At 34.8% G+C, this 26,752-nt stretch overlaps 1 protein-coding gene across 2 annotated transcripts in view; it reads right to left on the bottom strand.

Moving 5' to 3' along the window:
• Positions 1-26,752, bottom strand: part of ARHGAP21 (Rho GTPase activating protein 21) — a 90,260-nt gene that overhangs the window by 28,262 nt on the left and 35,246 nt on the right. Inside the window, exons 3-7 of one of the 2 annotated variants that reach the window (XM_027841572.1) lie at positions 23,206-23,298; positions 20,819-20,897; positions 17,715-17,769; positions 8,605-10,489; positions 2,000-2,158 (exon numbers count right to left, since the gene is read on the bottom strand). In XM_027841572.1, the coding sequence (XP_027697373.1) occupies positions 2,000-2,158; positions 8,605-10,489; positions 17,715-17,769; positions 20,819-20,897; positions 23,206-23,298 (2,271 nt within the window). The remainder of the gene's footprint in view (positions 1-1,999; positions 2,159-8,604; positions 10,490-17,714; positions 17,770-20,818; positions 20,898-23,205; positions 23,299-26,752) is intronic. The other variant, XM_027841573.1, reaches the window with a different exon arrangement.

Here is a 26,752-nt window from a genome sequence, read left to right as displayed (position 1 = left end):
TGTGTGTGTGTGTGTGTGTGTGTGTGTGTGTGTGTGTGTGTGTGTGTAGGAATAACTGCCAAAGCAAATCTATAGTAATGATACTATAGATTTAGATACAGATATAGGTAAAATCTTTTTACACAAAATTGATACATGGCATTTTAGATTTATCAAGTTGAGAACCTTAACTGGTTATTCATTTTACCTAAAGATCTAGTCTAATATTCTTTTAAATAACAGATTTTTTTATGCATTTAAGAGAGAAAATGTGGTGGTAGCAGAATACTACACCACAAAACAGATGAGTCCCAAGCCCTTGGGTTTTTAAACACAACTACATTACTAGCTATTAATACCTTCAGTAAGTTACCCAAAGTGTTTCCATAAATACGTCCTAAATACACACACACACACACACACACACACACACAGAAAGAAAACTGTGAATGGGAGAAGCATAGAAGAAATTTTTTTCATGGTTGATATAATTACGGCAGAAGAAAAGCACATAATCAATGTATATTATATTATCTTTGGGGGACTTGAATTTATAATTTTAATCAAGGATGAATTCATGTAATTCAGTAAATCTGGATTTTTGGCAATAGAATAATCTAGTAGAAGAATTTGTTCTCTGATTCATTTTTGCTACTTATTTTCTGTTCCACAACTACTGTGTCTTTTCCTCCACTACGCCCCACTCCCCAACTGATATTTTTGCTACACCACAACAAGTTAACACTACACATTTGCTTTCTCAAAGGATCACTATATATTTGCAATCTCAAAAACATACTAAACATAGATCAGGGAAAACAGTGAATTTCTTGAAGCTAGAAATGGTGAGTATAAAGTTATGCACAAGGTTCCAATTTTTTTGTTGTTCAGTTGTTTAGTGTCTGACTCTTCAGGAACACTAAATTTATTTTTTCACTAAGGAGTCTAAACAAGTTTTTGGGTCCCTTCATTGACCTCCACAGAGGAAGACTATGAGAAGGAAGCATAATATGCACAGTATTCACTGCAATCTACTAGAATATGTAATCATAAATACAAGTGAAATATTAGTAAAAAAAAAAACACAAAACTTTGAGCATTGGTATTTGAATTCTACGTCAGACACTTAAAGCTGTGTGACCCTGGGCAAGTCACTTCTGAGGATCTGTAAAATGAAGGGTTTGTATTCAACCTTGCAAGTCCCTTTGGATCTAAATCTATGATCCTATGCTAATTGGGCCTAATGTTCCAAACAGAGTAACATAATTCAAGTATATTTTAAATACTTTGATCTAAAATATGGGCGAAGGAAACACTGTTGACCTATACGGTTTTTTGCTAGCTGAGTTAAAATCAAAGCCTCTAAATACCATAAAGGATGACCAGCCGTTATGCGTTCATTCAATCAGCAAATACCTATTGGTCCTACGTGATAAATGCTATGTGAAATCCAAAATACAAATACAGTCACTGCCCTCATAGAGCTCATAGTTTTGGGTATAAATGAAACAACATATCAGGGCAGTTTCAAATTTACATAAATTTTTAAAAATTACATAATCAGCTTATTTCATTAAGAACACGTGAAAAGCGAACAATAAAAAGTTGGCCTAGATAGACTCCTAATACTGGACTTTGGAATAGCACATCTTCAGATAGAGTCAATTTAATTTTCCACTAATAGGCTACTACCCTTGAAGTAATGACTCCTACTAACTCTCCATGAAGATTATTAAGTGATGATACTGCTTGTAGGCTGATCTGTCAAAAACTGTCAAAACTCATTTCTGCTCTCTTTCAATATCATCAAAATGATATTAATCAAATATAATCAAAATAATACCCATTAAGATGATTTGATTTTTCAATGTGAGTTTAAAAGATACATTTTAATTCAACATTTGGATGTGTGATTTAATTGTTTTAGCAATCAAAGATTTGATCCTTTTTACATGGAAAGAAAAATGGGGCTGGAAGGGGATAATTTTTTAATATATACTTTTAATTTATTTATACTTACCATGGTCACATGGTAGTTGACGTCGAACTAAAGGGAGTGGAGTTGTGAGGCTGGGAGGAACTGTTGCTATAGTGGGCACTTGAGAGGCAGATGTAGAAATGATAGCACAAGCAGGACTATGTGCAATATCATGGTCAATGCTAGAGCTAGTCAGTTCATCTACAAGGTAATATGCAATAAATTAGCAGACAAAATATTCTAGTTTTTAAAACGGAAAGCAGAAGTATTCCCTTTAGACTGGCCATTGGACAAACTGTCAAAACCCACTTGGATAACTATTTGGTTATCTTGTCATTGGATTAGATCAGAAAGTGTCAACTGAAAAGATTTCTACAACAAATAATGGACCTAACTTGACAGTCAACAAATACTAAAAAAATTTTAATGTCAAGAATTCCACCACCTAGTTAAAAATACCTTCACTGACATGTCTGGAAAATTACTAATTTATATTTGCTAGACTAATAGATGCACATACTGACTCAGCAACTAACATGAGAGGAAGACTTTGAAGTTGTTACCAACCAGGGACTTGTTATATGGTTTTAAAGGTCATCCCCTTATATTATTATTCTTAATACTATCTAGAATAATTTGAAGATTAGTGTTTCTTCTATATAAAGACAGCTTATATTTTATAAGAATTGAATACATTTTAGGTAAAAGTTCAAATTGTTTTTGCAAAAATTAGTGATTTTGTAACAAAGTTTAATGAATGGTCTTCGATGGCATGTAATACAAAATATGATTAGAGGGAAAATAAACTAACTCAGAAGAATTAAATGGCAAATAATTTGCCTTGCCAAACTTGAAACAAATGCTGTAATTTATTGTTTAAGACTACAGCAATTAAATCATATGGATTAAGAATGAACAGACAAATCCAAAACGTAAGGTCAGTCATTTTTAGGGGTATAATTTCAAAAGAAAAAATAGAGAAAATTCACATTTTAACTGAATAAACTGATCAACAGGAATTTATTAAGCTCTTATTACTGCTATGTACTGTGTTAAACTACATACTTGGGAGATACATAGAAAGGAAAAAACAGTTCTTGCCCTCAAAAAGCTTATATTCTAATGGAGACACCAAAAAAGAATTAGAGAGGCATATCACACTTATGCAGCATCTTAGAATTTACAAAGAACTTCATGTACCTAACCTTTATCTCATTTGTTCCCAAAACTCATGAAATAGGTGGGGCATACTATCTCCATTTTATAGATAAATAAAACTGAGGCTTAGAGAGGTGGCTTGCCAGGGTCACACAACAAAATTAATAAATAACAAAGCCAAGACTTGAACCTGCTTAAAAATGAACCCAAGAATTATATTAGATAATACAAGCTGATATTTGTAAAAATCATTGCCAATCCAAATCTCTAATGCTACCATCAGTATAGGAACAGGTGGAATTGCCTTTTATCAAATTTCAGACATAAAAATGTGTATCTAAAACTAAGAAGATAAATTAGGGCATGGTTATTCACTTTATAAATAGATTTTTTTTTACAGAAGGGTATGCTTTATTGCCGTAATATCATTCCTCTGAATAACTGCTTTTAAAATAGAATTTAAAATCATTTGATAAATATGCAACTTTTGAGAAGCCTCTAACGCATAAAACACGATGTTTCTATTTTACATGTCAGATAGTTAGGATTTAAGTGAAAGATCTGAGTATTTAGTGAATCAGAATGATTTTTCTTTACTATACTTGTTTTTTCTTCTAAAAAATGAAAATGTCTATTATGTAAACTGCTCTTCAAAAACATATAAAGACAACCATGGTAGTTGATAGCAACTGTAGTCAGGTGCCTTACTTTCCATATCTGCACATTTAATGATAAGCTGGTTCAAACAGAGTTTAACAGTGGAAAACAGGTCATGTGGAAATCATCCCACATATTTACAGAACTTACAAATGAATAGAGTACAAAATAAAACTACTACAAGATGACTGTAGTGCCTTTTGACATGAGTGTGTAGCTGCCCCAAACTCAGAGAAACAAGCACAAATCAGTTAGCTTGCTTTTAAATGCAAATTTGGACAATGAACCAAGTCTAAGCAATTTAGGAGTTAAACTATGTTAAGATATATTCAAGGGAGAAACATTGTCAACTCTCTTGATTTTGACTAGTTAAGACAGAAGTAGTATGACAGAAACTACCTAAAATCAACTGACTTGGCTTTGGAAAACATCATATGATATTTTTACAGTAGATTTGCCATTCCACATACATTTAGCCTAATTTTACGCTAAAATTTTCCCAAGGGCTAGTCTACATCTAGTTTCTCCCCTAACAGTATAATTCAAAAGTCTAAGAAAGAAAAGATTGTTAAAAAGAACTCTGACAAACAGAAACCAAGCTATAATGAAATTGTGATCACGGATAATAAAAAAATAAGGTAATCTGTATTAAAATAATCCAAAACTGATTCACTTTGTTTTAACTAATGGTAGATTAGTAATAGAAAAAGCCAGGCTTCCTAGGTAAACTGTAAAACTTGACACTACTTATCAAAATAGGTAAACTCAACCATCTTTTTTCCTCTCATTTACCCACTTTTAAACAAGTTGAGACATATACTTGGGAAACACTGTATATTTTTGAGGGAATTTTGCAAAGTGCATTTTTGTGAAATGGAAATTCTCTAAGCTCACAAAGAAAAAAGAACAATAATATAGGAAAGAAATCTATTAATAGTTTTTAGATTATCCACAATCAGTCAAGAATACAATTAGCCCTTTAAATATATAAAATGCACTGCAGAAAAATATTTTTTGAAGTAATATAATCACTGTGTGTCAAACTGCTTTGTTAATTTAATGTGTTTTGTGATTTGAATGGTTCTGTGTTACAATTAATTTGGCAGAGGCCATTAAGTGGGTATGAAGAACAAAGTCATGGTGTATTTTAATTTCTCATCCTGTTCTGGCATATGTATAGACTATTCTCCCCCCCATCCAAAAAAAGGTAAATAACAAAAGCCTTAAACGACACAAAACAATATGATAGGATAAGACGGAAAAACCTGAATTGTTTGGCCTAAAGGTACCCCAGAATATCATTTATCTTTTATCCCAATTCAAAACTGGCAACATCTGTCCTATTGCACACGTAATGGTAAAGTAGGGTGGTTAAAAAGAAAAAATGTGTGGTTAGAAAAATATGTAAAGTCCAAAAAATAAAAGAATTAAAAAAGAACTCAGAGCTCACACTATCACATGAATATGTGAAAAACTGAAGCATTTTTGTGAATCATGAACATATTAATTTGATAATGCTACATTAGATTTATTCTCCTAAAAGTCCATACTTATTTTCAAACTTTGCAATTATTTAAACCAAGAATTTTTTTTTAAATGAAGAAAAGATTAGGATGCATTTCACATGATGAGGATATGAATTCAAATTAAAAAAGTACACTACTGATGTGTGCAATAAAAACTAAAAAAAATTCAGGTTTTTATCTATTAAGCTATAATAAGTATACCAACTTCAAATGAATAAATGGTCTAGCAGAGTCTGTCTTAATCAGTCAGTCAATAAATATTTGTAAAATGTCTTCTATGTGCTAAGCACTGTGCTAAGTACTGGGGATACAAAGAAAGGAGTTAGGACCTTTTAAGCAAAAGGCTTCAGAATGCTTAAAATTCATTAACTCTCTTCAGTGTAATCTAAAAACCACTCAAGAAACATGCAAAATTAAACTACACTTATTTTTACTTTTGTCAAAGTGCATTTTAAAAAATGAGTATTTAATTATTTATATGATCAATATTAAGTATGAATTCTATCTCACTTTCCATTTCTTTGATACCATAGTTGTGCAGAGTAGCTAAGTGCAGTTCATTCTAGAACAGGGTATAGATGACTAATGTCACCATAATCATGTACAGTGGTAGAGTACAAGATGGCATATTCAAAAGCAGTAGAATATAACGATGCCAACTTATATAAGTAACGCAGAATCCTTTGAAGTCTCAACACCCTTGATTTTATAGCATTTCTAAGAGCCTTCTTCTTCTCTCCTAAATAAAATGGTTCTTTGACACCTTCTGGCAGTTCTTGGTATTTGGGAAAGAAAACTCAAGGCATGACTGTTCTTTTTTTTATGACTGAACTACTACTAAGCCATTCTTGATATATTTTAATGAGCTCTCATTGACCTCCAAAAGGACAAAACTGAGGTTATAGATATAGTTTTAAAATAGTAAAATAAATGACTTCATCTATTAAAAACAAGAAAATTGAACTACGTGAGTACTTCCCAAACCGTGTTTACCAAAGTCTTTGTATATTGCATATATGAATGAGTTCCATGAGAAAAAAAAATCAATTCTAGAATTATGTCTCCTTTAAATTATTAACATGTTAAATTACATATATAAGTTTATCAAATGTTATTTTTCCATATGAACAGAAGACTTAATTTCTCTAATTGGGGGTCCAAATTTTTTCCAATCTTACCTGTTTTCCAAAAGTATATATCCATTAACACTTTTCAAGGCCTAAAATGGTTCCATGGCCAAATATCTCTTTGCACTCACAGTCTCTCTCCTCCATCTTCCACAAAGCTAGAGGCACGATATGCCTACAACACAGGTGTGACCACACCACTTTCCCAACCAAGAAACTTTGGTGGCACACAGAGTGGAGCCTTTAGAATGAAATGCAAACCCCACTGACATCTCATGTCCTTCACCATCTAGTTCCAGCCTAGTTTTCCACTACTCTTTCTTAGTACTCTATGCTGCTGTACCCAACATCCCATCTCCCACTTTGCTACCTTTGCACAGATCCTCCCCCATGTCTAGAATGTTCCCCTCCTTTTCTTCCATTATCTTTGCCAGATCTTTCTCTAGCTAATTTTACAGATGAAGAAACTGAGGCAAACAGGGTAAAGTAACTTGCCCAGGATTACACAGCTGGTAAGTGTCTGAGGCCAGATTTGAACTCAAGAAGATGAGTCTTCCTGACTCCCGGCCCAGCACTCCATCCACTATGCCACCTAGCTGTCCCAATAGCAATATGGAACCCAGAGCTGTACTCAATTGCCACCTTCAAAATGCCTTTCCCAATTCCCCCAGTTGCTAGTATTCAGCTCTCCCTGAAAATCACCTTTGATACCTTTCTGATATTTTGTGTGAATAAGTTGTCTATCCTTTACTCCCCCTATAAAATAAGTTCCCTGTGGGCAGCTGTCTCATTTCTGTACTTTTATCCCCAATACCTAGCACATTTCCTGGCACACAGTAGGTACTTCATAAATGCTTGCTGATTGATTCCTCTGTAAATTCATCAACACAGAATACATGATCATAACTTTTTATATTATTTTGTATTATTATTTATCTTATGTTTGTCATTTAACTTTTTTAAGTTAAATTGTGTTTTCCCAATTCAACTCTAAGTTCCCTGAGTGTAGGAATTATATCTGCTTTGTATCCCTCACATGGCCTACCAGAGCACCTTACACAATGGATGCTCAATAAGTATGTTGACTGACTTTAATATACTTCCTATTCCTCAAGTAAATTTCTCAAATTTATTCTAAGATTTGTCACATGTACAGAAGAACATTTTATGGAATGTGGCTAGCATTTTCATGGGATACCTAGTGCAGTCTTTTAGGAAGCATCACTCCTCAAGGATAAGGAGCTCCATGAGGGCACAGATCATGTCTTATTTATTTTTATGTCTTTGCCAATGCCTAACACTGTGTTCTGTCTGTAGCAAATAATTAATATATTTAAAAGCGACAGCAAAATAATGAATATGAATATAATAAATATGAAAGAACTTTGAAAAGGAATTTAAGGTATCGCCATGAAAATATAGGATTGGGTCAACATTTGAGAAGAATTCAGTTTGTAGTGTCACTTGTATCAACTTTATATACATTATAGCCACAACTACTGAAGCTCAGAAAGCAAAGTTCTTTCCAGCAAAGTCCTTGACACTGTCAAAATTTGACATCAGAGCTAAAAGGGATTTTTATCAGTAGAAACACATTAAAGAAGATGCATTATTACCATGTGTTTTGCCACTGCACCCTAGAGAACATGGTACCTTTCCACTTGACTCACAGCTGAAATCTCTTAGAATGTGAGCTCCTTGAGAGTAAGGACTACCTTGCCATTCTATTTGTATCCCCAGCCTTTAGCACAGAGCTCTTTGCACACAGTAAGCACTTAATAAATGCTTATTCCTTCCTTCCTTCATTAGCATAGGATAAAGAAGTTTATTTCACAATGTAAAACTCTGCATTCTTAAGCTCATGTGAAAAAGGAAACTGATGCTAATATAATTTTAGAGGATAAAAGTATGATGCACAAGAGTTTTTAGAGTTGGAAGAAACATCGGGAAATTTTGAGACTATATACAATGGAAATAGAAAGTTCTACAGTCAGAGGATCAGAGGTAATGAATTATATGTTTTCACTATCTGTTGGCAGAATTACAAAGATATCTACATAATCCCACGTCTTACCTTGAAAATGTCTTTTTAGAATACCAAAATATTTGGGGATATCAGCCAGAAGACACTATGAGACCCATTAATTTTGATGAAGTGTATTTAAACCAAGGAGCTCACCTATAAATGGAATGGATGCCAGGGAATCACTAGGTGGACTGGAACTCGATGCTTTTCTTTCCTCAATTCTCTTTATGTGGACCTCTCGGCGTGCATCATTTGGCAACCAACAGGTAGTGTCTGATGCAGTCTCTTGGTCATTTACTGCCAAGATGTATGACTGGTGCCTCAAAGGCTGTGGTGTTTGGCGCCCAGATGGAGGTTTTTCCCTCAGAACCACTGTTTCTTTGTTATCTACAGAGCCTAATAATTGAATTTCAGCTTCTTGTGAATTTTGTTTGATAGATGGTTCTAAATCATCTGAGGGAAGACAGCTTTCACTCATCTGAAGTCCAAGCTTGGCAGAAGCTACAGATGAAGCGGGGGACTTCCCAGTATCGACTATGTGGTCTGGTGCACTTTCTGCTCGTAATCTTGATTGCTGATTTAGTAGATTGCTTGAATGTAAGTGATTTATTGGTCTTTGGTCTTTGGCAGCAACGAATGAGTTCTGGTTAAATGAAGGTTTTGCCACATACGTAGAAGGAGATTTCAAAGAGTTACTTCTGACTTTTACCAGAGGTGACCTGTCTTGAGAAATGCCTCGAGGCAACGATGTTCCATAAGTGTTTTGAAAATTCCTATTTGACTGCAATGTTTTTAAATCTGGTGAAACTTTCTGAAACTGAGACCCAGATCCCACTCCTCTACCACTCACTCGTCTACTATCTGAATTTAAAATGCTAGGAGCCACAGTAAAACTTGAATTTCGAAAAGATTTATGAAAGTCTTGTTGCCTAGATCTTTCGTAGATACCTCGTCGATCGTCCTGCTCTGTAAATCCAGTCCATTTATAAGTCTGTTTTCTATCTCCATTCAAATCAGATACAAGGTTCTCTGAATTCACCTTTTCTGATGTGTCACCTTGCCCACCAAGATAATCCCAGGAACGCGTTCTATGGCTCCTAAAACTAACAGATGGTGAAGTGAGTGCCCCTTGAGATGCACTTCTTGGCCAATACTTCATCAGCACAGGGTCCTCTAGTCTTTCCTGGGATACGCTACGCTGCCGGATCTGAACTGGCTGAGGCACTCTGTCATGAGAAGTGCTCCTTCGGCGTGCCTGGCAGGTAGTGCGATTTGATACCACCTGGCTATAATCTGTTGCACTCTGAGAAGCTGCTCTTAAACTATCTAATCTTTCTTGAATTGTCCTACACCCCATGTGTAATCGTCTGTTATCTATATACTCTTTGTAGGTTTTATAGTTTTTCCAGTCTATATGTTGATGAGAATTTGGAGAATAATGATTAGTAGAAACAGAGGGAGTATCCATTGCTTGAGGCCTACTGCCTGAGATTCCTTCCGGATGTCCACCATAGTTAAGAGACTTAGCAGAAACTCCAGAAGGTTCTACTGATCTGGCCACTGAAGTCTGATGAATTAAATGGGAGGTGGGAACTGAAGATGACGGTGATAGAGTCCTTGACACTGTTTTTAAAGAGGCCTGTTCATTGATGCCATACCTGACCTCTTCAGTTCTATGCGACGGACCTGTGAGGTGATTTCTACCAGAGGACAAGTCGACAGCCTTCTCAGAAGGCACGATGACAGTCCTTACTGTTTCATTGCAAACACACACTGCCGTATTGGACTTTGCAACATCTGGTGGTGAGGGAGGCACTTGTACTTCCATTCTGTAGGCCCTGCTAGTTTGGGTCGGTCCTGGAGTACTGACTGGCTGTTTGCTCAGCGAAGAGTCAGGAGGAGCTACTTCCACGGGCTGTGCCTTTCCTGAAGTGGAGGGTGATAGCCAGGGATAGCAAATGGGCGGGGGCTCGGGAATATTGTGGGCATTGCCGCTGTAAGCTTCATTGCCTTTCAAGTAGGCATCTTGAGAATATGCCTGTGAACAAATGAAAATAGAGTGTTATCTAAAATTCTTAAAAACAGCAATAATTTCTACTTTTGATGTTTACTTCAACACAGACATAAGACCACAGTACTAAGTATCATAAATTTAGAGGAAAAGTCAGTTCAGAAACCAAGTGAACTGTAAAATTTGCAAATAATATAAACAGATACTAATGATTCCCTTTTCAACATTTTGGTGAATCATCAAAATCTTTTCCCTTATTTGCTACAAAGTGCTTCTAAAATTCCCCCATTTAATCTCCTTAGTGTTGTTGGGATTTGGCAAGTTAAATGGCTTCATAATAAATCCCATAAGTCAGAGGATTCTTTTACCCCTGCCAAATAAAATGAAAACATTAAAAATTCTAGTTATATAAATACATTTTCAGTGAATAAACTTTTTTGAGGTAATATCCAGTCTTAGTTGTTACTTAATTTCTCAAAATGATGCTATTATATAAAAATTTAACCAACATGCTAATAATTTTACATTAACAAAAGGAAAAATGACCATTTTTAGTATTAAGTACATATAGTGAAAACATATACACTCTCTAAGCTCAAAATAATTCAAGTTAGTAAATTATTTCCCATCTTACCTTATGTTGAGCTAATAATGCTTAAGAAAACTGGTTCTATTACATTTTGTAAATTTCATTTATCTCCCTCTCTTACAAAGGTGTACCTACTTACTACAGTTATGCATTCTAAATTATTTTTTCAATAATTTATGACATTGTTTATAAAGGTACTTAAAAAACTTTATGATAATTAAAATGGAAATAGAGACCCCACAACACAGAGATGGCCAATGCAATAAAAGCCTAAGTTCAGCATTTATTCAGGATTTGATACAAATAGATGTAATATTTCCTATTCTAATCATAAAAGTCTTAATTCATAACCAAATGAGTCTTGGCTTTACACTCAGGCATGCTGTAAAGCAGAAATGCAGTCATCAACCTAAGAGCCCAGTATGGGGGAGGTGGGAAGGGGGGCGAGGCACCCAAAAACCAAATGCAATAAATTCTACATTGAACACTAGTTAAAATTTAGGATATGAAAGAAAACAATCCTCCCCTCCCCATAAACATCACAAGCACATATTGCACATTAGCAAGGTTAACCATAACAAGGGATTTCTGTGAACAAACATCTAGTTCAGTAACTTGCAGGTTTAATAGACTGTATTATGACAAATCTATAAAAAACATGCCTTATAAATAAAGGAAATGGCTACTGTGCATTTCTTACCAGTGCTGTGACATCCTTTGTAAACTGTAGCTGGCAGAAAATAGGAAAACATAGTAAAAGCTGCTTACTGATACAAAGACAGAATTATGTTGTTATATTGGTGCTAGAAACAGCAAGCTAAAAATACATGTAGACTGATTTCTCTGGAAGGTTCCAATTGAGGCAAAGGGGCAGTAAAGCATAAAACCCTTCAGTGCTCCTGTAAGCACACATGTCTCAGGCTTCTATCGGCTTCTTGCTTGATTTCTCTACCATTGTGGACGCAAAGCACATCTCTGCCATGACTCCCTGGTACACATTTTTCCTCCGCAGGCACAGTACTCTGGTGATGTGCTACAATGCTTCCCTTCCACTAGGGCAACATTGCTGTCTCTCATCTCCCTGGAGCTTCTACTGAGCTCTGCTTCTAAATGACGAAACGAATGCTCTATTATGCATTTAAAACAGTGCAACCCTCCTCCCAATAAATCTGAACATAAGCAGTAGCTGTCAGCTGACCATGGCTGCGCTCTCGTACTATATCTCTAAAACAGGGGGAGACGATAATTCTGAAGAAATAACCTCTCTTTGTGATTAATTTCATTAGATATATTTCATTCAGGAAATAGAAGTGTAGGCTATCACTGCAGTGTATTTCAATAGAATGGCCCTCCTTCTATGACAGGCTAAAATAGATATTCAAAAGGTTATTTCCAAATCAAACCTGATGAGGTGAAAATTCTAAAAAAAAGTTCATTCAAGAAGCAGTGAGAAAGCCAAATGGCAAGTGTTTAAAAACAAACACTGGCCATGCAACAAAAATTGAATTATTTGAGATTTTATGGTTTAAAAAAACAAGTAATCTTGCCTTACAAGTCTAGGCCCGCATTAAAGTTCTTTAAAATTAATTCATATGATATATTTGAAAATTTACATACTATTTAATCACATTTTTTTCAAGCTGGAGAAAATATTAAGACTGATGTATTCAGGGCAGAGATACTCATTAAAATCACTTAAAACTCAATATTTATGTGCCAAATATTTACCAAATATTAAAGGGGTTAGTCAGGGCCCAAGATCAACATACTGGAGAAAAACATCTGGACAAGCCATTATGTGTCACTCCTTGAGGCAGCCCTCAACCCATTACCTGGGCATATAGCAGCAGGACCACTCTAACTGCCCCATATCTGCAGCTAAGGCCACAAAACAGAATATTTAAAATCCTACCAGAAGTAACTGAATTACTATTTGGATACTAAGTGAATAGTACCAAACGATAACTGAATTGGGGTAACATAACATTCTTAAATTATCTTGGTTTTGTCTGAAATTGTTTTGGATGAACTGTTTATCTACAGTCACAAAAGTGATGTTTATAACATTTAATAGAACAAAATAAGTAGCTCTTAAAATATTCAACGAATGGTAAGGTAGTTTAAAAAAAAAAAACACTTTTTCAATTTAGCATTTTTACCCTAGTTCTACTTCCTTTCCCTGAAATTTCCTTCATTGTCACATTTAAATTCAGTAAGTGTTAAAGGCCTATGCTTTAAAAACTAAAGCCTTAACTAATGAAAATATAATAACAACCCCTTACTTAAATCACTTTTGTAAGCATTTAAACTGGGGAAAAAACAACACTATAATGAGGAGTAAAAGGTTGTCAACTGAAATCTTTATCAGGAAATAGACAGCCAGAAGGACTGGCTAATTTAATATAGTATTAAATATGGGCAATGATTAATAGTAACTGACTAAAATTGCACATCAAATAAAATAGCCTTACTTCCTCGTAAACAACTGTTTAAAACAAAATAATCAGCCTTGACTATTATACGAAAAGTTGGTGGGAAAAATAAGCAAAAAATCCTAGTTATCCTTCTACTTTAAAAAGGTCTCCCCATCTCTTATAACAAAGTAAAACAGTTAAATAAAACTAATACAGTGACCTCATCTGAATGTTCATATAACATTTCACATTTGTACCATTCCCTGCCACCTCTGTGTTTTAATTAAGAAAAATATATTTTCTCTTTCTCCTACCCCAAAGGTGAGAGTGGGGTGGCGAACAAATTTCTTTTAATAAATATGCCTAGTCAAGCAAAACAAATTCTCCCAGTGGTGGTATGCAAACACACACACACACACACGTACGTCACATTCCACACCTTACACCCATCATCTCTCTGTTATGGTCTTCTGGAATGAATAGTCATTGTACTGATCACAGTTCTTACACTTCAAGCATCTTACTTAAAACTCTCAAGCAACATCAAGCAACTGATATCGATTTACAAGACAAGAAAGAAACTTTCATGATTCTTAGATCTAGTCTCTCCTTCTCTAGAAAAGACTGTTCACAAAACTTTCTAAACCAATTTCTGACTAATCGGATTTCTCATAGAACCTTATACTTATCTTAGTCATTTATCCATGTTCCATTTTATATGCTACATGTCTCAAATCCCTTGCTAGGCCAGGAACTTATTTTATTCTTTTAATTCCTCAAGCACTGAACTAGGTAACATGAAACTAGTAGGTCCTTCACAAGTATTGACAAAATGAATAAGCCCACATTTAATTTCCATAGCCTTCTTAAGTAATTCTGCTACATTTCAAATGACTAGCGAAAAACTGCAAGAAAATATGGCTTACAAACAAATGAAAACTTAAGTTCAAATTGCATTTCTCAATTTAAACAATGTACACATCATTGCTTTGAAAGTAAATCTAATGTATATTAAAATATTTAATGGCAAACGAGGCTTCAACTTTGTTAATCAATGTGCTCATCAAAACAGTAAGCTCACACACACTGATATAATTTTATAAGTGTTCTATATAATATTAGCACAAAAGAGTTCACAATGATGATAATGATTTCAAAAACTATTAAAGCCACTAAACATTTAACATAAAAAAATTGTCTGAGGCAACTGAGATCTAATTTAGTATAAAGGACATAGAAAGGTATTTCAAACATATAATGGAATTTAATTCACAATTGTTAAGATATATAGAAGTAAAAAGAGTATTCGCAGGTTTTACACATTTTCCTAATCAATTAAAAAGTGACATAAATGAATAATGAACTTAAATAGTAAAATATATTTATATTTTATCATAAAGCTTAAAACTAATAAATTCAAACATAGCTCAATAAAATTAATACTTAACTGTCCTTTAGTTCAAATAAAAGGGATTTTCAAAAAAAGTAGGTATCCTCTACAGAAACCATATTTCGTATACCTGAGCTTAAACACTCTCCCAATAATTTGCCCGAGCTCCCTTCTCTAAACACAACCAATAAACTCAACTGAAAATTTAAGTTTTAGTCCCTGCAGCCTACTGTTAATTAAGTCAAGATTTGCAGCTCCAGTTCACTAGTCTGCATTTTAAAAAGTAATTGCTGGGGCAATCCCTTCAGAGTCAGAAGATTCTATCTTCCACTCCCTGTTCTCATAATTCCAGTCTGAGTAGAAGTGTAACAGTTCACAGAGTCATTGTTCATTATTTGGCTTAATGGTCATTTGAGCCATACACAGAGGTATCAAATAATCAAAATAACAATAAATATGACCCCCATAGAATATTATTCAAATTGGCAAAGGGAATTTGCCCCTTAAACTCTATTCTTAAAAAAGGAATGATGAAAATTATTTATAACAATATTTATACTTTTTAAAAGTAAAAATGCATAAAACAGGAAAAGAACAAAGCTAAACAATTAAATTTTTGTATTGATAATTTTTAAGTCATCTAATTAGCATACTTTTAAGGCTGTCAAGCACAAAAATTATTAGTCACATCTTTTTCATTTTGAAGAATTCATTCTTTATCTTGTTTCATTCAAATTTTGTTTTCTGCTACTGCCCTCCATTACAGTGACATTCCCTGCCATGTACTTTTCTGTGCCTTTGCATCAGCTGTCTCCTGTGCCAGGAATGTGCTCCCTCCCTTCTCCTGCCCCTCCTGATTTCCCATCTGTTAATGCCATCTCTCCCCAATCATTTTAAATATAATTTGTATTTATTCTGTACATTACTTATATACATGTTGTTTCACTGGGGTGGGAGTTGGAGGGTATAATTCTTTGAGAGTAGGATTGTTTCCTCTTTTTTTCTCTTTTCCATTTTTATTTCTATCTCTGGTATCTTGCATAATGCCCGGCACATAGTAGACACTTATTAAATGTGTTTTTACTGATAATTATATTTTAACATAATTAAATTCTGTATTCTGTCCCTTATAGATTGGCCCCTCTACATATGCCTTCTAAAGTTTTCAGGTCATGGAGCCCAGGTACATAACCCACTCCTTACACCCATCCTACCCCATCAACAACCTTCATTAGGGCTATTAAACTGTTAATGTTTTTAAATAAAGACTCAAATCCCTAGTTAAAAAACAAAGCTAAACCAAAACTAAAATCATTTTTGCATAAGACACTTTAGAGCAGTTTGAGGATCATCTGGAAGATCTTAACAGACTACCAGATTAATGGTTCAAACTCAGAAAAACTGGAGCTCAAAAGCGATTTGAGAGAAGGGAGGGTTAGGGATATGAACAGTTCAATACTCTGATTTCATTAGCATAAGGGACTCAAGTTAAAGACAACCTTTTTGCCAGAGCAGTTAGACCAACATTATAATGCTAATATTAGGGAAAGAACTGAGGGAAGTGAGAAGTAAATTGTGTCAGTCCCCAGGGTCTATGTGGCTTCCTGACTCTGAGGCAAGCTTTTCATTATACCGACATATCTCTATGAAAGCAAAATATTTCTAATATATATAATTATTAAAGAATATCAGAAATCCCATTCAATGTTTGAAAAATGTCTCATCTTTATACATGTCCAGTTCTGAACAGTTAATACAAAATATGAACTGCACATGTTTTTCTTACACTACTCAGATCTCTTCATTAAATTAGAATGGATTCAACTATGAATGAGGGCTAACTTTAAAGATGAAGTTTTCTTTTAGCATTTTTTTATACAGATGTCTTAGATAATATTCTGGAATTCGCTAGAAATAACTCAACACCATTTTTGCAAAACTGAAAACTGCTATAAGACACAAATTATTTTTATTTGACATTACCACAGATTATATTCAAAACAGTGATTATTTTGTCTTCACAGTTTGGAATTTTGATACTCTAAAACTACATGTGAAACTACACCTAAACCATATTATCTGGGAGTAAGAAATAGTATTAATATACATATATATATGAGTATCTATGATACCTTTAGGTTCAAACTCTGATTAATTTTTTTCTCTTTTTCAATGTTTTTTTCCCAGTATTCATTTTGAATAAAACTGAATGAGACAGACTGACCAGTTCCCGCCCCAATTATTCCATATGTTACATACACTAAAATGCTTTCTCCTCTTTGTCAACTAGAATGATATATTAGCAATTTTTTACCTGTTTTCTTAATCAAGTCCAACTCAACATACTCTGTGGTCTGACTGTTATTCTTATAGGTTTTTACCAGTCTTAGTCCTGACATAGACATGATGGCCTCTAAAAATGAGAAGAGATTTCAGTCTGTGAAATCCCTTCACTCTCTTAAGACTTCAGATGGTGAGCAGGGCTCCACGATGGGCCTCCTCCACCCTGATCTATCTTTCTTAACCTATGGTGAGGGGTCAAGGACTTTGCCATTTTGTTTTTTGTGCCTCCAGTTCCTAGCTCATTGCCTGACATGCAGCAGGCATTTAATCAATGATACTGAACTGAATTATGGAGAACAAAGGGCAGGCAGAACCATGATGAATGCTGCTTTCTTTCACCTGCACTTGAGGACTCTCCTTTCCTTCAACCAACCAAGCCTGTCAGATGCCCAGAGACAACATTTGGCCAAAACTTCCTACCCAGACTTAATCCACTTTGGTCGGGAAGAGTTGGTCTCTATCACAAAGAGACTTAGTTGAGATGACTGTATTGCTAGTTCAGTAAAAAAAACTTACCACTTGAAGGATATCTTCATCTTTTGGCATAACACTAAGTTCCAATGTGGTATCACTGAAATAAAACAGAAATACACATTTTTTTTTGTTATTTTTAGGAGTGATGCAAGTATATCGGGGAGGCCAGAGGTCAGTAAATTCAGAAATGTGCATAAAATTACTTAAGGCCTAGACTGTTTGTTTTCTTAAATTGTTACTTTCTAAATCCAAATTATTTAGAATATGAAAAATAATGCTTAGCTTTTAAATAGGACTAGCTGCCTATGTTTTTATCCTATTATCTCAAACAACTAATTCTTTTTAAAATGTGCATATCCCAAGTCTACTTAAAAAGTTTCTTAATGAGGCATCAGAAATGTTAATTAAACTAAAAAAATGAAACCAGAATTCACAGCAAACAGGATGGTTTCTTCTTTCATTTCAATCCACAGACTATATTACAGGACTTTTTAAAAAGCTGAATATCAGAGAATCAGGGTAGTCTTTAAATCATCATATTAAGAAATGTTCCTGTCTGTATTAAAATTCAATGTTTCAAAGATCATTTATCATATTAACTGAAAATTTCATTCAAGAAAAAAAGAAACCTTATCTGCTGTCATGACTGTTTTTCTTTACTCTGTAATAATTACTAATTGGCAAAAAACCTGTTCATGTTTTAGAGCTTAATAAGACCTTCATTTTCATGCCATAAAGCTATTACAAGTGAACATTTTCCCTGTCTTAAAAAACATATCAGGAGGGGTAAATGAGAGTGAAACCTGGTATCTGAGACAACATGTGGACAGAGCACAGCCAGTGTTTCTAAACCTAATCTAGAGGCATCAAGTACAATTTCTGTAATTCAATCAAGATATTTAACACTTAAAATCCCTTAAGTTTATCAGTATTGCTTTTTGTCCAAGTTATAAATGCAAAAAGAATGGCAAGCTAAGTAGAGCCACTGGTTTAAACAAGAATAAAACTAGGCAGGGGGTTTTATTTTAGTAGCTTAGTGTCAGTAGATAATACATACTGATGAGATAAATTCTTCTGCAAGGATACATTTTTACATTAATAGACTGCAGAATCTCAATGGCATTATGCTCCATTATCCATTTGCTACCAACTGCAGACAAAAGGAACACAATTTTTAAAAAAAAAAAAAGATAGGATGAGAAAACTTATAATATTTCTCTATTTTTCCAAATTTTGTTTAAAAATGAATATTGTCATTCTTAACAATTAAAGTACTCCCAAAGATTAAACATATCAACGTGTGAACAAATTTATGTGTATTTCAAGGAAAACAAAACATAAGAGAATGACAGATATTAAGAAGTGAATTTTTAAAGGTATTTTAGCAGTTCATTTACATTTATAGGCATAAAAATATCAGCAAACAAAAAACATATTAGCAACGTCCCAATTATCTCAGAGAAAAGAGCTTGGAAGCTTCTCCCTGTCTCAACCTTCTGAGGCATTATGTTCAAATTGGTACCACTACCAGGTAGAACTAAGATATAGGCTATGTATTATCTCAGAATCTCACTAACTTAACTAAGGACATTTATATTCTTGAATAGCAATCTGTCCTCATCATACCACTTGAAATTTTTTTAAAATTTGCTAGGATATTAATTATACTGTTATAAATAGACTTGGATATTAACTATACTGTTTACAGTTATATACTATGCTGTGTGTGCTCTGTGCTCAATTTCCCTGAAAATTAAATGCCTATCCCACAGTAGAGTGTGTGTGTGTGTGTGTGTGTGTGTGTGTGTAATGCACACACAAATACTGAATTTTTCTTAACTTTATTTGGACTTGATTATCAAAAAGATAGTTTTTAATAGAAATAATTTGAGCAATTAAATAATAAGTTACTTAATTTTACTATACTCAATATCACTATCTACTATCCACTAATAAAGAGGAACAAAGTTGTGGCTAAGATAATATAATCCAAAAATTACTTAGTTTCTGAGAGGCAGTATAATGGAAAGAACAATGGACTAAAAAATCCAGGAAACTTGGGCTCTAGATCTGACTCTACTAGTAATTAGCTATGTGACCTTAAGGCAATTAATGGCTTTTCTGAGCTTCATCTGTAAAACTAGGGGAAAGAGGGGGAAGAGTGTTCCCTTCTCACATAATACTTTGGACTAGGCTAACATATACAGACAGGTAAAAACCCCTTCACAGACATACTCACACTTAACTGAATTGTGCCTTTGTCTAATCACCTCTACCTATCACATCAACCTCTAGTCAATGGGCCTTTACTATATGCCTGGGGACAGTGGTGGGGGAAGAAGGTAGGAAGAAGGACAACCCTAGGTCATCATGGGTAATATGCCAAGTGTATAACCAACTCACTGGTATAGAATCCAGAGTTAACTGCATTAGATCTATTTAGATCAGGCCTGTACAATATCATGAGCTGCTGATGGCCTGCTGCTCGTGGCCCGCCAAAGGATTTTGGGGGGCCCATGAAAAATGTAAAGAATGTAAACCAGGCCTGCACAACATCCGGCCCACAGGCTACTTTGGCAGGCCGTATGTTGTGCAGGCCTGGTTTAGATTTATGCTTTAGTGAACATCTTCATTTATAACCAACTTAGTGAACTTACTCATCCAATGGCTCGTTATTTATAACAAAAAGAGGGAAAGAAAAGTTGAAAAGTAATGGACTATGGAAGAGTAGTAGGCATGTAGTCCAGAAAATGCTCAAAGCTATCTCAATGGCAGCAAATTTATCTCAGGTGAGATAACTAAACTCAAATTAATAAGAATTTTCAGTACAGGTTCATTAAATCAAAAGTTAAAACACTATTTCCATTACAAAGGAGAAAACATTAAAAAAACATGAAACTTAGTGATCCAAAGCTCAGATAAGTGGCTTTAATGATGAAGTCAGTGAAGCTGCCAAATAGAAGCAGTCTAAGTCATGCCCAAGCAAACTTGGCTTCTAGCAACTCCCAAATGTTTTAACCCCATAAAAGCTCAATCACATCACTTTTCAAGAGTAATACAACACTTCATAAAGATCACTCTGCTGAACTGAGTTGTGAAACAGAAACCCACTTGTGGCACAAATCAACATTATTCAAATATCTTACCTGTTCTGAATTAAAGCAATTACTTGGGAATAGGTCTTTCCAATAACACTTTCTCCATTGACTTTTATAATACGATCACCTGCAAGGAGAGGTGAAGAAACAGCATGAGAAATTTCTAAGGGAAAATGTGTGTTGGCATACCTTATGAGGTAGGTGCTAAAAAGTATTTCTTCATTAGTCTATATGGTAGTGTCTTTATTATATGAAGTCATTTATACCAACATAAGGAAAGAAGAAATAAAAAACTGAGGAGGGCAATGATGAAGCAGAGAGATAAAGTTTTTTTAAAATCAGTTTTAAATATCTTGCTTAAGAAAAAAAAAGTCATTATCTTCCACTGAAAGCACATTTGTCTACATAAGAAATACAGCCATGTTTTCAAACAAGATCACAGAGGGATTCTTGTTGGCTTTACAGACATCAAAGTCATCTCTCACCAAAGTCTAGTGGCCACTGGTCTACTACCTAAGATTCTAGCACTGACCAGGAGAGGGGGAAAAGAAGCAGCAAATGACAGAACCACTCAATTTCCTTCAATTTACACTTTTACTACTGTTTTTTACTTTTTTACAACTTTTTTACTTTTTTACTTTTTTACAACTACTGTTGTAAAACACACAACCATACAGGAAGTATAAACTAACTGTCAATTTCCCCCCTCTCTTTTAATGGTCCAGCTGGGTTTACTTTTTTTTTTTGTTTACTTTAATTATCCTTTTTTTTAACCTGGCTTTCCCCACAGTAATAACTCACATTCATATATAATTTATGGTTTGTATCTACATTATTTAACTTGAGCCTGACAACAACCCGATGAAGTAGATATTATCTTCATTCCCTAATTTGTTTTACAGATAAGGAAAACTGAAGGCCAAAGAAGTTCAGTGATTTGCCCAAGAACACAATGCTGACAAGTGCTGGTAATGGAATCTGAACTCCAGTTTACAAGTTCAGCACACTAGTCCTGTGCCATGCTACCTCTCCTAATGTCCCTACATGGTGAATACCTAGAGCTGGCTGCACAGCCTAGGTATGGGTGTTTAAAAACAAGTGCGCTTGTCTTTAAGATGACAAATTTACATGTATTAAATTGTTTGCCAAGAAACAAAAGACTCAGATGGCACTTGGTTGGGTCAAGTGTTAGGAGGGTAGAGATGACCTGATTGGAAACAGCATATCTAGATTATTGGAAAAATCAAAGGAAAGAAGAAAAAGAGTTGTGTTTCCTAAATGTGTTCTATTCAATGTCCCCTGTTTCATCTTCTTAACCTGCAGTGCTCTGAAAAATTATGTGTGTTACATATGAACAGCCATTGGATATCTGCTTTTGTGTTCTTAACCTCAGGTCCATAGACATCCCCCCTTCACACCCCACCCCCGCCGAGTCTGTGGAAAGATTTTAGAGGGTCCATGAACTTTTCTAGGAAAAAAGACTTCATTTTATAAGTTTCAACCAGATGATCTTCTTAAATATTATTCCATATAGCTATTATTTGAATACAAAGGAGTTTAAAATGCTACAACTCTTTATTCAAAAGGCAATGAAAGACTGTATGTAGGAAGTTTCTAGGTAATTCCTGTTATAAAGCATTTCTTGATGACAGAATGTCACTATTTTAAACACTGAGCATATTTTCTCTACAAAATAGCAACCACAGATATTTATCAATCAAACCTATTTAATTTTTGATAGTATATCCCAAGTAGATGAATTAAAATCAAAATAATAACAGATATTTATAATACTTCAGGGATTAACAAAGTGCTTTATGTACATCATTTAATTTTAATCTTTAGAACGACTCTATAAGACAAATGCTATTACTATCCCCATTTTACAGATGAAGAAACTGAGGCTCAGAAACTTTAAGTGATTTGTGCACCTTTGAAAGTTCAATGTCTAGTGTCAAACACAGGATTCAAACTGAGGTCTTGACTCCAAGTTCAAGAAATCTTTTTACTGCACACACACACACACAGACACAGATACGCACAGACACACACACACACACACACACACACACACATGCGTGTCTCAAAAATCTTGGTGCCAAGCTTTATAGCTTAAAATTTCACTAAAACTTCGGGACACCCTGTTTATTAGAATAATGCCAAAGGTCAGATGGCTTGCCCCACAAAGTAAAGTACTCCTCATGAGGGCATTCTAAGCACATGCTAGATTGTTAGGTACATTGTAAAAAGGATTCTTGCTCTAGTATTAGGTGAAATAGATAGATGGTTCTCTGAGGTTCCTCAGTCTGAGAACAGATAAAGAAGAAAGAGAGAAAAACCAGAGAAAGGGGAACTATGTGGAGAGTGAAATGGGAAACTTGGAGAAACAAGTAGAAAAAGCTCAGGTAGTGTAATGTAAAACAGAACAGAAGTACCTGTGCATAATCCAGCTTCAAAAGCAGGTCCTCCTTCTTTAACTTGCTTAACAAATATGGTGTCCATAGGCTCCAGTCGGTTTCTTTGCTTTCCTGAGAAAAATATAAAGTTTTCAAAGACACAAGCTTATGTTAAAATACAAAATTATTAAAATAATCACCAGAAGATTTTTTTTCCTATCTTTATTCTCTTCGTATCTTACTGGCTATTTCCTTGCCTGCCTTGCCTTAAAACATGCCCAAATATTCCTTATCCCTTAAGACACCACCACCACCACCTTCATGAAAAACTGCTATCCGTTTGAACCAGGTGTTCTTAACCAGATTTCAGGGGGTCTGTAAACTTGTATAGGAAAAACTTAAATCTTTATTTTCACTAATCTCTAACCGAAAGTTAGCATTTCCTTTAATTGTTTAAAGACATCATTCTTAGAAGGAATTCATAGACTTCACCAGATTGTCAAAAGATATAGAATACAAAAAGAGTAAGAACTCCTGACTTAAAGGAAACATTCTGTATCTCTCTTCAGCCAAACTCGTAGAAATAAGCCTTCTACCTTCTTGTCTTCACTTTACTATAAATCCCCATAACACTGTTCTTACACCTACTCTTTGCAATCAGGCTTCCACTTCACCATGCTGCTCTTGCCAAAATTACCAATGATCTCAAAATGGCCAAATCTGATGGTATTTCTTAAGTTTGTATTTTTCTTGACCTCTTTGATACATGTTGCAGTGTTGAAAAACCTTTCCTCCCGCACATTCTCTGCTCTCAGAATTTTTATGACACTGCTCCCTAGTGATTGTCCTCTTACCTTTCTAAGCACTACTCAATCTCTTCTGTTGGGTCATCGTTCATTTCATACATAACTTCATTAGAAAGGTACCCCAAGATTCTTCCCCGGGCCCTCTTCCTTTTCTCTCATCAGCTCCTAAGGAATGAACTGTCATCGCTATGCCGATGGCCCCCACATCTATATATCTAGCCCACGTCATGCTCCTAAATTCCAAATTGAACTTCCCAAGTTCCCAAGAGAACTCCATCCAGTCTCTCTGATTTGCACACTTGGCATTGTCCTCAACTTCTCCCTCACCCAACATACCCAATCAGGAGACAAATCTTACCCTTTCTACCTTTACAACATCTCTCAAATAATGAAGCCTGCTCTCTACTTTCAGTTCCAGCTGTCACTCTGCAGGGACTTAGTGCCACAAGGCCCTGACTCCAGTCTCTTCCCGCTCCAGCCCATTCTCCACAAAGGGATTTTTCCCAACTACAGCTCTGACTCTGTCACTCCACTGTGCAACAAAGTGCTTCACAACTTGGCCCCAACTTATTTTTCAAGTCTTTTAGAACTTTTCTCTACAATCTACTATCTCTACAATTCTTTCTCTTTTTCTCACACACAATAATCAGGCTCTGTGCCATTAAATCGACTCTCTCCTATGCCTGGAGTGCACTCCCTCCTCACTTCAGCCTCACAGAATTCCTAGTTTCCTTCAAGATGCAGCTTAAGCACCACTATCTATGTGATACCTTTCCTGAACCCTCAACTGCTAGTGCCTTCCCTATCTCCCTTACATTTCGTTACCTTGTATTCATTACCAAGATTGCTGATGTATTAAAAAATGTTATGCATTTCTATGTTCATCAAAATATTTCAACCACTACTGAGTATCTACTACATGTACTATGTTAGTGCTGATATAAAAATAAGGAAAATGTATGACCTCAGACATGAGGAACTTGGATTCTAGAAAAGATGTGCATACGTCAAAATTTAAACTGAAGGTTTAGCAATATAAGTTAATAATAATAGCAGTGTAAGTTCACATTATCATTAAATGTCAAATAACAAATCATTTATATCCATGACTAACTTTTCCGTCAGAAAGAGGCAACAGCACGGCTTACTGGATAGAGAGCTGGCCTTGGAACCAGGAAGACTTCTGGTACACACTGACTGTGGGCCCTTGAGCAAGTCCCTTCAGGAAATGATCTAAGACTATATATTTAAGAGAAGGTACCAATCAGCAATGTCAGAAAGAGTTTTCTCACCTGGGAGTTCTTGATATCAGTGAAATCACAGGTCCAGTCTCTATTCCTATCATTATCTATTCTATCAGAAAGCCCCATATACTACACCTACGTTTTCTGAGCCAGAATGACATTTTTGTGTTTATATACCCTGGAAGTGAAATAAACAGATTCACACCTAGAATAGTTATTTTATGCCTTCTGATCATGCATATTCTCCAAGAAATTTTGCACTCTCAAGTATATCTCAAAATGATATTGAATATTTGAACAAACTGTTTCCCTGTATTTTCTAACTACTGAGGTACATCAGCTAAGTGCTTTTTCAAAAAAGAAATAGTAAAAAGGTTCAATCAACTGAACTACCTGATACTTTAGAAAACCTTAGCAAAGACCTTTTACTTACAATGAATTAAAAAAGAAAACCTCCCATAAAAGGCCATTTTCAACATACTACTTAAAACATGAGTTCAATATAATTCAAGGACAGAACTTTAGTGCTTGCACTAGTGTAAATAAATAAAACCCACACACTGTTCCTGAGTTTAATTTCTGCAATAATGGGCATTATAAAGACAACCATCTATTTCTCCTTTTCCAAAGATAGCTGAGAGAGATTTTTTTTTTAATCTCAGTCCATTGAAAAGTAGATTTATTAAAGTAAAATTTTATTTTGCAGCAAATTTTCCTAGATCAGGGGTGGGTAACTTGAGGCTTTCAGGTCACATATGGCCTTCTAGGTCCTTGGGCACCACCTTTTGACTGAGTCCAAGTTTTACAAAACAAATCCTTTTATTAAGGGGATTTGTTCTATGAAGTTAGGATTCAGTCAAAGAGATTCAGTCCAAGGACCTAGAAGGCCACATGTAGCCTTGAGGCCTCAGGTTCCCCACCCCTGTCCTAGGTTATAACTATACCATAAGACAAGAACGTCCAAGTCCATGAAATGTTTCTACATTGATGCCAATTACTTATTTTTCTTCACTCTCATTAACAGTGATTTAAAATTTTGTTGCTTTTATATAGATATGGAATCTGAAGGACTACAAGATACATAGCTGATGTTTTTATTTTCTTTTCATAAGTGATTCATCATGAAAGCAGGTAGTTCATTCAGCACAGTTTACCAAGTCCTTATATTTAAAAAACAAAGAGCAGGAATAGAATTTGTCAGGGAAAGTGTATGTATGTATGTATGTGTATATATGTATATGAGTATGTATATATCTATATAGAAATATATCCACACTTAACTGTAGCCTTAAGGGCCTGGGAGGAGGAAGGGAGAAAAAAGTCAAAAGTGCACAGCAGAGAACAAGAAAAACTTACAACGAAGCAAAGAAAAGATGGACAGCTCTCAACATAATGTGTAGTACAGGCTTTCTTGATATGGAAATTTATTGCTAAATATTTTGATTTCTCTCATCTGCTGTGTACATGACATGCTTTTTTTTTCTTTTCTTACTTTGAATTTGTTTCAATATTTAAGTTTATGATATGTTTCTTTTT

Source organism: Vombatus ursinus, unplaced genomic scaffold, assembly GCF_900497805.2.
Source record: "Vombatus ursinus unplaced genomic scaffold, bare-nosed wombat genome assembly UNPS02014861.1, whole genome shotgun sequence".
Taxonomy (NCBI): domain Eukaryota; kingdom Metazoa; phylum Chordata; class Mammalia; order Diprotodontia; family Vombatidae; genus Vombatus; species Vombatus ursinus.
Note: the sequence above shows the minus strand (reverse complement) of the source record. Positions and strands in the feature narration are given on the sequence as shown.